Source organism: Ictalurus furcatus, chromosome 10, assembly GCF_023375685.1.
Source record: "Ictalurus furcatus strain D&B chromosome 10, Billie_1.0, whole genome shotgun sequence".
NCBI classification, from domain to species: domain Eukaryota; kingdom Metazoa; phylum Chordata; class Actinopteri; order Siluriformes; family Ictaluridae; genus Ictalurus; species Ictalurus furcatus.
The window spans coordinates 28173949-28188441 of record NC_071264.1 but is presented as its reverse complement, the minus strand read 5'-3'; the positions used below and the strand labels follow the sequence as shown (position 1 = coordinate 28188441).

The 14493-nt window shown below is 41.7% G+C and overlaps 1 protein-coding gene across 2 annotated transcripts in view; it reads right to left on the bottom strand.

Moving 5' to 3' along the window:
- The window catches only part of LOC128613381 (CSC1-like protein 2), a 61234-nt gene that overhangs the window by 34023 nt on the left and 12718 nt on the right, over window positions 1-14493 (bottom strand). For both annotated transcript variants that reach the window (XM_053634089.1, XM_053634088.1), the window contains exons 2-3: window positions 6819-7027; window positions 5353-5432 (exon numbers count right to left, since the gene is read on the bottom strand). In XM_053634089.1, the coding sequence (XP_053490064.1) occupies window positions 5353-5432; window positions 6819-6983 (245 nt within the window). In that variant the 5' untranslated portion in view covers window positions 6984-7027. The remainder of the gene's footprint in view (window positions 1-5352; window positions 5433-6818; window positions 7028-14493) is intronic.

Sequence of the window (14493 nt, the reverse complement as noted above, 5' to 3'; positions counted from 1 at the left end):
GCGATAAGCACCTCGACTCTGATAGCGAAGCTTACGATTCACGATACAACGCTCTCCGCAAAACGTGAACGACTCCCAAATCAAATCGGACTGCGAAAGGTTATGAATTGTGACTCGGATACAACTGCAAAGCTTCAGACTTGCGAATCCATTCGGACTACGAGAGGTTATAAAATCAGCTCTCTCAGCAAAGCTTACGACTTGATTCGAACTGCTTTGCGGTTAGAGTAGAGCCGTGATTCATAACCTTCGTAGCTCCAATCGAGTCGCAAGCTTTGCAAAAGGCTTTGACTCATTATGACTCGACTCCAACGACAACGCGTTAGACTCGATTAAGACCGACACCTGTCTGGCGACTCCAACTCTGACTTCTAACTAACTGACCTATGACTTCTGACTCGCCCACCCCGAATGAATAATAACTTTGCATTGGACACAAGAAGAAACGTATCAGTTTACATAAATTAGTGCCCCAACACAGGCTAGATAAAGCAGCAAGCTTTATTGTGTTGTCAATTGCAACACAATAAAACCCCCAGGCTTCGGGCCAAGCCGTGGACCTGCTATGAGAAAACAGAATGTTCCTGTATCCCAGTTCAAAATAGCCAAAGCCTGAAGCCCTGCGGTTCAGGACAAACTCATTTCCAGCAGCATCACTCAACAGCACAGATAGTCGATATCCAAATGGCCCAGTTTGGGGCATTCAAGGTCCTGCACTGCACAAACCAGAGCACCGGGAAATGGGAGGGATGGAGCGTGCATTACCCCCCAAAAAAAGGAAGGGAAATGCACACTGTGGTGAAAAGTATAGCACAAGTCTTTCCCTCATTTCCTTTTCAGGAAGATATTAAAGTATGACACAAATATCAAGGGGACATCACATGGGCCAGATGTACTAGGGAATGTTGGAAAAACAAGAAGAAAAAAAATAAAAAAATAAAAAAGGGACTTGGATACTGTAGACAACAGTTGCTGAACTTCAGATAATGAATGAACTAAAAAGACCCATAATTCAATGTGATAATGATGGACTCATAATCCGTCCTTTTATTTATATTAGTACGCTAAAAAGAAAATCTAAAAGTGAAAATTCAACAAGAAACGCGGTAAATATTTGGGCCGTGTAGCTTTAAAAGGCTACCAATTTGTTCAGGGGGCGGGGCTAGCTAGTCGGCTAGCTAGCAATGAACTGCTGTAGTAACTTTAGCTAGCTAGCTAGCTAGCCAAGTCGATATGATCAGTGAATGTAAAGAGTAATGTGTAAAAATTTGTACACCCTCAGAGCCAAGTCAGGAAAAAGTTAGTACAAAACAAGATTATTTTAATTTTTTAAAAAAAGGAGTAAAAGTTTGATATTTTTTTCCCTTTTTAATTTAAAAAAAAAAAAAAAAAAACAACCCACATATTGACTTTTACTCCTTCTTTTTAAAAATAAAATAAACTCCCCTAGTACCATTTAGCACGCTTTAGTGTCCGAGAACATTCTCCTCCTAAAGTTCATTCTTCACATTGTGGGTACTGAGAAATCTGGCATTTTTTAACTAAAATAAATTCAAAACGCAAACACGGATACAATAAAATCTAACAAAAATCAGATAAAAAGATACAAAAATAGCCTTACGAGAAAAACAGCCCACACGAGAATGATTAAATCTCAAGTGAAACATAGCACTGTTTTCAAAACACAGAAATACAAGAACCCAAATCAATAAACACTTAAAGGTTAAACAAGGTCAAGTCTTCCAAGCCGATAATAGCCTATACAAAAAAAGAAAAGAAAAGAGGAAAAAAAAAAAAAAAAAAAAAAAAAGGAGGAAGATCGGATTACAGGTATGTGCTACGTTACGTAACTGGGTGTATGTTTGGCTCGGCTTATTTTTGGGTGTATCGATAAACAATAAGACCAAAGCATTTGCCAACGTGCAAAACATTTACAGCACTTGGCAGACGCCCTTATCCAGAGCGCCTTAGAGTTATACAAATGAGCAGTTGAGGGTTAAGGGCCTTGCTCAAGGGCCCGACAGTGGCAGCACGGCAGCGCTGATCAGTAGACCACTCGTCTACCACTGCCCTAATGATATACAGAGAACCAACTGAAACAAACAAACACACAGAGAGAGAGAAAGAGAATGCGTGGGTTATCGAATCAGTCACCCTGCGCAGTAACAGAAATCCTGGGAGTGCAAAAAATATGCGCACCGCTCGCTGGAGCAGATTGCTTCATAGAACAGATGGCATTTGTAATGGCGGCTTAATTCTCTTCCCTCCTCCTGCCAAACCGGTGTCAAGAAAGCCGTGCACTGGAGCTTCCGTAGCTCCGTTATCCCTGCCCACAGGATCGAGATGACTGTGTAAAGGGGAAGGAAAAATGAAATCTCAAGGCTTGGCGGTGAAAAGGCACAAAGAAATGAGTCAGGAGAAGGAGGCACAACATGTCTGCGAGGTTATTTTCGACGCCCAAACCAGTTCTCTCCCAGGCTAACGAACAACCGGCTGGTACAAAACGTGTTAGCAGGGCTAATACGTAAAATTAAAAATACATAAAATTAATATATATATGAAATATATATTTTTTTTTAATGAGTAAAATTTTTTGCCATCGCGGTCATCTTATTTGCTGTTAATAAAAAGAACGGTCTGAAGTGAGAAGTAAAGCCGGGGCCGAATTCTTTCCAGCCCGGACTGTAGATCCATGCAGCCTCGTCAGATGAAACGCTCCCTAGATTTCACGTGCATTGTAGTTTTACGTGATTTGTTTAATCCCGCTTCACAGACACATCCACGACACCCGTATTCAGATTTAAACCCGAACAGAGCTTGGCCTTCAAACGCAACGGACTCTACGAACACGCTTCAGAAATAGCAGCTCGTACACGACATGGCCGAAAGTTTGTGGACACTTGACGGTCACCGCCATACAGTATGTGCACTCCTTTCCAGATTTAGTGCCTTAACTTTGCTGACATCCTAGACGATTCTTCGTGGCAACAGTTTGCGGAAGGTCTACGTATCGCGGTCGTGGTCAGGCGTCCGCATACTTACAAAAAAAAGTAGTCAGAAAGGTTATCATATCGATCTCTGTATTCGTTTCTGATAGAATACGTGATCTGTTCCATCTGAATAACGTACATGTATTCAGTTACATCTCTACCATAGTTGAAATAAAATACTGGAACAAGGTACCCTCCCCCTTCCCCCTCCCCCACCCCAAAACGGACAGACTAGGCCAAAATGAAAAAAAAAAAGTTTGCCGAACAGCAAGCGCAGCTCTTCTGTTGAACGTGCTTTATTCAGAAAGACACCGCATGATTTACAGACTTGAAACACTCGACCTAATTCCCGAAACAACGTTGCCTATCTGCCTTTCAACGAGCGTGTTCCTGTGTGTACGTGTAATAGCTTCATGCCGATTACGAGACCCCTGTGAGGAGCGCTTCCATATTCAAGCTCGAGGCTCGAGTGTTACGTTTCACGCAGAGGAAAACGTTCGGCGCCTTTGTAGCGAACATGAAAGAAAAGGCGGTGAATAAAAGTTCATTCTTGTAGGGTTTTTCGAAATAAAAGCTAAACCCACGTCGGAAAAGAAATAATTAAATAAACAGAAAGGACGCAGAAGGACGATTTCTATAGTGGTTCGCGGCGCGTGGACGTTTCTTCGCCGTGGATTAGCTTCCTTTAACAGATACGGAGCGCCTAAGCGCCTGTAGTACCGGTCTTCGGTTTACCAATTAGACCAATTATATTAAAAGGAGTTATTCCGCCAGATATGGGCAGCACGGTGGTGTAGCACGTAGGGTTCCAATCCTTGGTTCGATCTGGAGTTCGGATTATCGTCCGTGTGGAATTTTGTTCGTTCTACACACGTCCACACGGGTTTCCTCGGGGTTCTCCGGTTTCCTCCGACCTCCCGAAAGCATGCTGCTAGGACAGCTGGATTGACGAAGACGCCAAATCCACCACTACCCTTCAGATGGACGATCGCTATCGAGATTTTTTTACCTGCATAATTTAGCTAGAACCGTTCAGGTCATTCATGCAAATTCTGGAGTGATGTTAATCCAGCTTGGCTAAGATGACGTGCATGGACACAAATGTTACTATAGCGACCGTCTGGTGCAAACAGGAACAGCCAAAACCCCTTCCATCTTTAATGCCTTACAATTGAGTCTCTCTGAAAGCTGAGCGCTTTTCAAGAGTAATAAAAAAGGTATTAATGTTCTCGCCTTCCTCATTCCATGCACGCGAATTCACTGTCACAAGACAATGTTTGTTACACACACACACACACACACCCACACACACACGACCTGTTTTACCGGTCTCCTGAGCTTCAGTGCTAAGGATACGGACGGCTGCAACACCGCGCTGTAAAGAACAACAAATTGGAAAACTTGACACGGACGGAGACGTGAGATTTCCTTCCTCAGACGTGTTTGAGGGAACCATGACACCAATTCAGAACAGACCAGCTGGGGGCATGCTGTTTTAGGAAAAGAATCAGTACAGCAGTACCGTTTCCACCCCAAAGTGACCCCGCGTTATTTTCAAATAACAGAAATCAAGCACTTCAGGATGTGCTCATATACTGCAGCGACGTGACCTCGATTACAACGTTCTAATTACAATGGAGTACACGGCATACTTTTTATCCATTTACGATTACATTTAAATGTTTCAGAACGTCCATGAAACGAGTTATTCACGTTCTAGCAGCTATAAACAAATCTTTCCCTTACCAGCCTCTCTCTGTTTTTTTTTTATCGCATGAAGACAATGGCGACTCTTCCTGTAAAAGTTCAATACAGAAAATTTCACGATCCAGTCTGCCATTACATTCGAAACAAGCGCGTTAACGTAATCCTTCGATGTGTAGCCAGGACCACTGTCCGAGTTGCCGTTATAGAAAATTCAAATCTCCCGACCAATCAGAATCGAGAATTCTACAGCGCCGTGGTATAAATAAACATAACTAAACGCTTAGTGATAGTGATTAGGATTAATCTGTCTGGGATGATCAATTTAAACAAAATGTTACTGGTTCCTCGTGTGTGTAAATGAAGAATATAAGCTCTGCTTAGTTTCGTTTACGTGAGCGCATGCAAATCAAGTGAACGCATAGGTTCAAATTCAAGAGTATAAATAAATAAAATTAAAAAAAAAAAAAAAAAAAGTTCTTGCCATTTTATACCAACCTACAAAGTAAAAGGCGATGGAGATGATAATGAAGCAATAAGGCACGATGTGACAGAAGCTGCAAAAACCCTTCACAAAGGGCAGAAAAGGAGGTTTTGGTTAGCAACCCAACATCATCTTCCGTCTTCCTACAGGAAAAGGAAGGGGACACATCCGTACCTGTCAGCGTCGGTCACGAGGGCCAGCCTGCCATAATCCCACGCCAGCTTCCGCAAGATGGAGAAGACAAAGAGAAGTACCTGAAACACGAGTGGAGACAAAATAATCGTCAGGGCCTTGAAAATAAAGCACCGGGCCGATAAAGACAGAAAAATAAATAAATAAATAAGTAGAAAAGGAAACGATCAATCAGGGAGATAATGATAAACATTAAACGAGTCACACGGCGCTATAGTATCATCACACACAGCAGTGTAACTATGCTGACTAGGTCACTTTTGGTCCTCGGCTGGAAATCTACACCGACACCCGGGTCCGAGTCCAAGTCGTGCTCGTCAGCAGGAATATAGGTCAACGTTACGGAGCAGCTCACACCTGAGAACGTTATTAGGTTACACAGCTCTCCTTTCATTATAGTGAGAACAACCTTTTGGACCTCTTTAAAAGGCTGATTGGGTGAGCAAGGCCACATTTGGGTTAATGCATTGCTCTTGCATTTAGCAGCATTGTTTTGTTTTGTTTTTTTTATCTTGTTAGACATGCTCAAATAACACTGGATATCTGAGAATCTGAGTATCTGATACTGGGGGTTTCTGCTACAGGGACTACGGCTCCGGACTGATTTTAATCTATTTATTGCTTTTATTTATATTCTATGCCATATAGAAAATCAATGGTTTTTTCCCCCACTTGTTCCTTTCTGGGAACGCTTAAAATATTCTGGGGTTTTTTTTTCTTTATTAGAACGACTTCAAAGTCTTTGCAGAAGCATTTTTTCTAAGATCTTTTCTGTATTTCCAGGAAGCTTATAGGGTACTGCTCCAGATCTGGTGCTCCTTTGAGGAGCAGGAACTACTAGGGTGAACCATCATGGATTATTCAAATGGAAATCTCACTGAACACCAAACTCCTTTATCCACCTTTAAGAAGTGAGAAAAAGAAAGAAAGGAAATCCCACAAAAGCAGAACTCGTCCATGTAGTCAAGAACCATTCACGCAAAAAATTACCCAGAAAGGCATCTAATAAAGCGCAGTTGAACTGGTTGAAAACGTTAAATTCGTTAAAGCGCTACTGAATTTGTTGAACACACAGATTCCTAAAAAAAAACCCTTTTCTAATTTTAATTAAAGTTGAATTAAATAATTAAAACAAGTGTTTATATAATAAGTAAACACATCAGTGAATCACTTGCGTTATAGTACAATATCTAGCGACAACAGGAACTAAACAGTTTCACAGACATTCCACAACATGAAATGCAACTGTAAATGGATTTTTAAAATAAATAAATAAATAAAATAATAAATAATCATTGGTACACTGCTGTCACACAAGAGTGGTTATAAAAATAAATAAATAAAACTTTCGATGTGTTGTTATTGTAAAATAATTAACAGTAACTCTGCTTCATGTCGGGCCACCTCGCCACCCATTATCATTGATTATTTTCCCCCGATATGCTCACCAGGAAGCACATGAAGTCGAGAGCGAGCACGGTGGGCACTCCTCCGAAAGGCAGGCCCTGCAGCACAGTGCTGCGGATCCGAGCCGAGTAGCAGTAATCTTTGGAGTTGTTGTTGTAGCAGCTGGTCTGGCCCACACAGGGCGGGCCCCCAAATATCCTCACCATCACGAGCAGACGAGAGGGTTCACTGCCGCATCCTGCTACTGAACCTGCAAACAGACGGAAAGATAAAAAAAAAAAAACAAGTGGGTTTCAACAACGTCAAGAAGTAAACAACACGGCGAATCCAACCTGGTTGAAATAAAAGTCCTTAAAAGCATTCAATCACTGAAAAAATGCTTTGGTACTCGGTACTATTCTCCTGATTCCTGGCACCGCAGTCGCTCCAGGAGGTTGATCTAAAAAAAAAAAAAGTTAGCAATAATCAGGAGGCCCACCAACCACCTCATAGGTTATTTCGAACATCTGTATACACATCCTAGGTCTGTCGCTTCAGTTACCACAGACCAATTAGCGGCGATGAAAGTCACATCGGCGAACGTGTCGCAGCTGAAGTGCAGCCTCCCTAAAGGAGCAATTATCTGAGGATGACGTTTCCACCTGACGCAATGGAACAACGTGGCCCTATAGAGACCTGAAAAACTCACTCGAAGGTTTTCGAGTGGTGTCGTGGGTTTTTTTTTTTGGTTTTTTTTTAAGTGGCAATAGCGCGTACCCCGGACAATATTCGTGAACTAATCCGAGACGATCGATTCTCTGGTTGAGCGAACGGATCCGCTTCCCATCTCGCAGCACTCCTGTGAAAAGTAGGAGGACTTTTCTGGAGGTGACGGGGCAGAGAATAAGCGATCGGATGTGAAGCCCAGATATGACTCACGTTCAACATGACCACGTGATGCTTTTAGAGAAACCTTAGTAACTGCCTGGTCAGGTGTTCTGACGCTTTGATTTAGGCTGTTATTTATATTTCAGGTTTAAAAACCCTCACTTCTGGTTTAAATCCGGATACAGGTTATGCGTCGATATAACCTTAATGGAGATATTAGGAAATAATAAACCTGTATTTCTTGTGCTTGGCTTTTGGACATCATACAGTCTGACCACACCATCTGGACTTGTGCTTAAAAGCACTTCAGTAAACAGAAACGCAAGCCTTAACGGAATCCAAAGGAGAGTTCGGGAAAAGTGAAAGAACGCCAGACATAATGGCAAATGTTAAATAATGATTGCTCAGACTGCTGAAAAGGCTGAGAAGGACAAGGACAGGAAAAAAAAAAAAGAGACGGAGTAAAAGAGGGTACGAGAATATATGAGAGAGAGAGAGAGAGAAGGGTGGAGGAGGGTTGGCTGCAGTAGCACTGCAGCAGATGGCTCTGCTAGACCAGCCTCCACACTCCCACAGTCCCAATGACAGCTCCGCCAGCCTCTGTTTCCATTCCCTCCTCCCTCCGATAGGCTCAAAGCACCGACAACGCAACCGCTGATCCCCAAAATAATCCCACAAAGACACGACCGAGATCCGGGGACTGATTCGGTGCTTGGCGCTTGTCTTGCCATGGCAAAGTCTCATGATGAGGACGCTGGGCGGGGGTTGGGGTATTTTGGGGGGGGGGGGGGGCGCGAGCTGTTACCAGGGAAACGGGAAGAGAAGGATGCAGCTGAATCACTCTCCGGAGCAATGAATCATATTTATAAAAGACTCTGAGGACTTGACTGTCTAGTTCTTATTACAGGGAAAACCCGTTCAACAAAATGAAAGAATGATTAACCGTCGCACGAGTTATGACGGGGAGGGGGGGTGGGGTCAACCGGGGTTTGTGGGACGGGAGACGCAAAAATGTTATTGTCCCTTGACTCAGCACGCTGATTAAAACGAACGCAATCAATCGTACAATTCTGCATAGATTAACTGCTTCTACAGGCTCGACGAAGCACTTCAACTGTCTTTTAGACCAGAATAGAAAAAGCAGTTTGCTTGACACACCTTTAACCACACCTTTGCCTCCACGGGAAAAATAAATAAATAAATCACGAGAAGCTGGTTAGACCAAGATGCAGACTGCTGCAAAGCTTGATCTTGTGCCAAACAATAGAAGAAGAGCACATGAATGACTTACACATGAGACTGCAAGAACTGCATCGCTACTATTTTTAAACGATAAATGGTTAAAGAGGAAGCGGTGTCATTGGTTAATGAAGAAGAACTGTGATTGCTGGCAAATTTGCTTTGGTGACTTGTAATCTGGCTATGTGGTGTATTTGGGAACGAGGGTGCCAATACTTTAAGCTGAGACGTCTTTAAAAAACAACGCGTTATGAATTGCGTGACATGTAGTGCACTACGTATATTCTACGTACGTGACTATTATGTTACGCCCTACGTAGCGAGCAGATCTAGTGAATAGGAAGGCATTTACAGTTCAAACTGTACAATTTAACTGATATGGATTACACGTAGGAATAAAACACTTCCTGTTATAGGAAAATATAGGCACCCCCCCTTGTTGATTATCTATAAACACCCCCCCCCCCCCCCCCCAAGAGTTTTATGCCTCACTTACACAACATTCCTTTCTCAGTCATCATAAAGGAAGACTGTAAATGATCGAGTCGATGAAGCCATAGCGAATAAATCCTTATTTTTTTAAACGAAATATATAAAAACAGGTGTATTAAAAAGTTCCTTAGGTTCCTTTCAGCCATCGTGTTATACAACGCGCTTGTGATTGCATCATCGTGTTGACGGAAACGGATCCCAAGTTTATGTCCTGATAAGAATCTCAAAAAGCCACTTCCTCCAACAATTATGTTTATCCAACAAGAATTATATTCCATCATAAACCCGAAACAACCTCGAGCGCAGCTCGGCTCCCCCAAAAGTATAAAACATAGACGGGTCTGCAGCATCAGCATCTGGATGGACTCTGGCTGGTACTGCCAGAAGAGTGGACTCTATAATGGATATTGGCAGATTTTATAGCATGATGTACTAAAACGGTAAAAAGGTAGACGCTAGAAACGATAAACGATGCCTGCAAAATAGCGTACCTATGAAATGTACCAGTTTTAAAAGGAGTATTTGTTTCAGGATAAGTGTGCTGTACTGAAAAGTGTATCCAGCCATGCTCAGGAAGATGTCGGAGAACGACCAACAAACTCACCACGTACAAAAACACGCACACGCAAACATTTGGGAATGCGAGAATTATGGGAACCTTGTGAAGTGTCCACTTGGTCTCTTCCTGGAATGTCCAACAAGGTTTAATAGAGTTGAGAGAATAGGTCATCACCAGTGTGTAAACCCTGAATGAGCTCCTAGTGATCGATCACTGATGACCATTGCAGGGTTTTCCCTTCCACAGAAAGGCTTAAGCGCAGTGCCCAAGTGTTTTTTGTGGAGCGCCTCAAGCTGAATTTAAGTTAAAAAAAAAAAGGCATTCGTGTCAGAATGAATGTAAGAACAACGGCGAGAGTTCAATGCACAGATTAAAAAAAAACAAAACAACAACAAAAAATAAAACGGAGAGGTGGCTTGATCTCAAACAGAACGGTAACCTGGCAACAGGAATGAGCGATCAGTGTGTGTTTGGACACGTGTGCGTGATCGGTGTTTGTTGAATACTCATCGTCAAGCTAGTCGAACGGCTGATGGGAAAGTTCTCTGTACAGTCGCCTCGGGATGGTAGTTACAACCATCGACTCGGACAAGCGAGCTGCAAAGCATCGATAAGGTAAACCTCAACAGGGAATAAATTAAGTATAAACTTTTATTTGTTAGGGAGTCATTCTTGTGGATGCGATAGAGATAGCATAGCAAAAGATATAACTAATGTTACAATACAACTAAAGAGATCGCTGACCTAGCTAACTGACATTAGGTATTCATGTACTGAATTAAGTTATTTTATATACTATATATATATATATATATATATATATATATATATATATATATATATATATATATATATATATATATATATATATATATATATATATATATATATATATAAAGGCTAGGATTATTATGTAAAACAGGGTCTGACTGCTTCAGAAAAGGTTGAATCGCTTAAAAGGTGATACATTTTAATGGGTCCACATATTTTCATTAAATCTCAAAACATTATTTGGGGAAATTAATAGACTTTTGACTACAAGTGTTGACAGCTTTTCCTCACAAACATGTTAAGGATTATGGTAAAAAAACAAAAAAAAAAACAACAAAATAACTTCATTTCCTTCAAATTATTTCAAACCCACCAACCACTAGCATGCCCCTGGACCCAGGCTGCACCCAAGCCCTCTGAAAACCTAGGGAAAACACGGTCATTGTTCCCAAAAGCCCGGCCGCCGATGACCGGCGTCCCCAAAAGCCCGGCCGCCGATGACCGGCGTCCCCAAAAGCCCGGCCGCCGATGACCGGCGTCCCCAAAAGCCCGGCCGCCGATGACCGGCGTCCCCAAAAGCCCGGCCGCCGATGACCGGCGTCCCCAAAGCCCGGCCGCCGATGACTGATCCCTACCGTTTATCCCACGTCGCACACATCTTTGTTCTTTATTGTAAACTCTCTTCTTGGAGATATTTCCAGTAATAAGAGTGTTATATCACCCATTTCCTTCGTGTCCATTTCACAACTCCTCACTGCGTCTTTTTGTCTGAGCTTTTGAGAGAAATGACAAGTTTGAAAATACAAAAAAAAGTCCTCTTTGGTCATGGAACCTTAAATTGACTCAATTTCTATAAGACACAAGTCAAAATGAACGATTTTTCTCTTCTGATAAATCGATATTCTCTATTCCAAGTGTCTTCAGAAAATCTCTCTTCTTCATACAACACATAGTAATATGCAAATAACCATGATGATTAATGAATATGCAAATTAGTCTATGATGAGTTTTCCAGCATGCGTTAGCTAATCTGAACGAGACGCTGGATGAGAGCGAGATAGAATTATTAAAAATCCTGGCCTTGGTGAGAGGTTGGTCATAAACACGTCCAATATGAAACATTCACTATGCATCACATTTCAATTCCTAAATCTGAAAGGTTGCACAAGAAAGCCGATTACATCTTTAATATCCAATATCCATGCGTTTACAAAATACTGAAAATATTTACTTTATATTTATTTCCATTAGGGGTTTGTGAACGTTCTGCTACGTTGGTAAAGCAGTGTCGATCTACACACCAGCTCCGTGACTAATTCCTCATGTTGAGCTCTTCTGTGAGAGCTGTGGATCTCACAAGGCGATGATCAAGGCGAGCTAACACATACCGCTACATGCCATTCCCACAGGGGCGTGATGGGATTTTTCCAACCTCTACTGCTCAGACACCCCACTGCCCCAGTTTTACTGAAAACGATGAAACATTTCCATCGTGCTCAAGCGGCACGTCAAAAACAGGGCCCAAAGAAAGGGCGGAAGTGAAGGGAAGAAAAGAAAGAAAAAAAAAAAAACATAAAGGGAGCGAGACAGAAAGGGTTTGAGATAGGGGATGATGGAAAGGAGGAAGAACGGAGGAGAAGTGAGAGACTGAAAGAGGAAACGAGGTGAGAGAAAAGACAAAAAAAAGAAAAAAAAGTAGGAGAGAAACAGGAAAAAGTAAAGTGGGATGTAGAGACGGAAAGGAGAGCATGTTAAGCAAAAAGGACAAGTTAATAGTGAGAACTGGAGAAATAAAATGAATGACAAGAACCTATTTTTTTTTTTTTTTTCAAAAAGATGCGTTTAAAAATGCAGCAAGACACAAGCTTAGTGGAAGAGTCTCGAAGGAAATGACACCAAAAAACGAGCAATTTCACTCCATTCCATCAAACTGAATATTTAGTTGAAACTCCATGATTCATCACCCTGCTTTATATATTAAAAAAATTTTAAAAAAGACACCGATTCATTCAATGATACTGACGATGATTTCTGGGCAATGAAGACTTCAAATCGTATCAGACTGGGCACAACATCAACGTGCAGGGCAGAGGCTGGGAAACGACGACTCGAATAGAGACAGAAATGAAAATGAAAGAAATAAGAGACGGACCCCTGAGCGGCGGTCACAATGGAGGCGACACGGTGTGTGAAAAGTGATTCATTCCCAGGAGAGGTTCAGTTCATCTCAAAGAATACTGACTACGGAGCATGGACGAGTGCGTGAAGTTGGAGGACTACAACAACAGACTAGCATGCTAGCTAGAGACTAGTGCTGCAACTAACGATTATCTTCATAAACGATTAATCAGCTTAATAAATAAATAAATAAATAAATAAATAAATAAATAAATCCATAAACTGTTACACAAACTCCATACTAAAACTTGACATTATAAAAACGGGACAAAAACTTGTGCGCTTTGTGGAAAATTAGTGCAAAAAATTAAACTACAGTTCGAAATTAATAATAAAATCTCTCTTTCACCACACCTTACGGTTTCTGTTACTCGCTGCCTTTAGGCGTATCGTTTTAGTTATGTTTACTTTAATTGCACTGTTTTAATCTGACATTAGAGATCTCACTCGCGTTCCTTTTGGGTATAAACATAAGTTTGTGCTCGTGCATCACTGTCGTGCTTACGTGCTACACAAGCTCCACTTTGTAAAGTTTGCAGGTTACAGTCTTCTTAAAATGCTTCCCTGCCTTGGAGGCCTTTTTGTTGCAGCTCTACTAGAGACCACAGCATACTTCATGCAGAGAGGACATTTAGCTGGCTTCTACAAACAAACAATATGACGTAGAGCAAGATTCTTCCTTTAAATCAAGCATGAAATTTTAATACCGGTACCGCAGGTGGCGCATCACACGTACGTGACGGCCAATACGAAACTGTACAAATTGTTAGCTCACGAAGGTGGTTTCATTTCCATCCAACCCTCACGGACATGGTCACTGCGTTAAGTAGGCTAAAGCCTTCTTCTCGGTTAGCTGGTGACCGAAACTCTACTACCATTCGTGAACGATTCCGCCCCGAGTCGGCTCTTTGAGTCAACCGTCCTAGGTTAACGTTGACAGCCGACTTGCATAACGAGTCTTGTGTTTATTCCCTACGTCTTTTCTTTATTACGGTTCATAATACCACAACCTTCGACAACGGGTTACCCGATAGCCGGACGAGTAGATTTTTACTGGTGAACTGAATCACATGAAATGACTCACTGAAAATTCCCCCATCACCGCCAGAAAAATGTCACACCATGGCCAACCACAAATCATCTGGTTTAATGACTGCACCAGATAAAACACTCTAAATAGTTTTGTGCCGAGAAACGGCTATGAATCATGTAGCTTTCAACTAACGAAAAGGTTATCAAGGTACAAAAGATTCAAATATCTGGTTAAATTAATACAGTAAGAAATAAAATGGATATGAATAACTGATGTCAAGCTTTGCTCAGCGACAGCGTAACAAAAGAATAAGTATTGCTTATTTTAATTCCTTTGTACTATTATTAACTGCTCTAGTCAATAAAACTGGGCTAGTTACACACGCACACAAAAAATTTGCTTATAAACGTTAATGCAGTAACGTGTGTATTATTGGACAGTGGTACGGTGTATACGTTTCTCTGGCTTTGTACCAGAACACATTGGACAGGAAGTGAAAAGGCAACTTGGTAATTAAAATGCAAGCTGTCAGCTTTAATTCGAGGCGAAATTACTCCGCCATATTGAGCGAAACCGA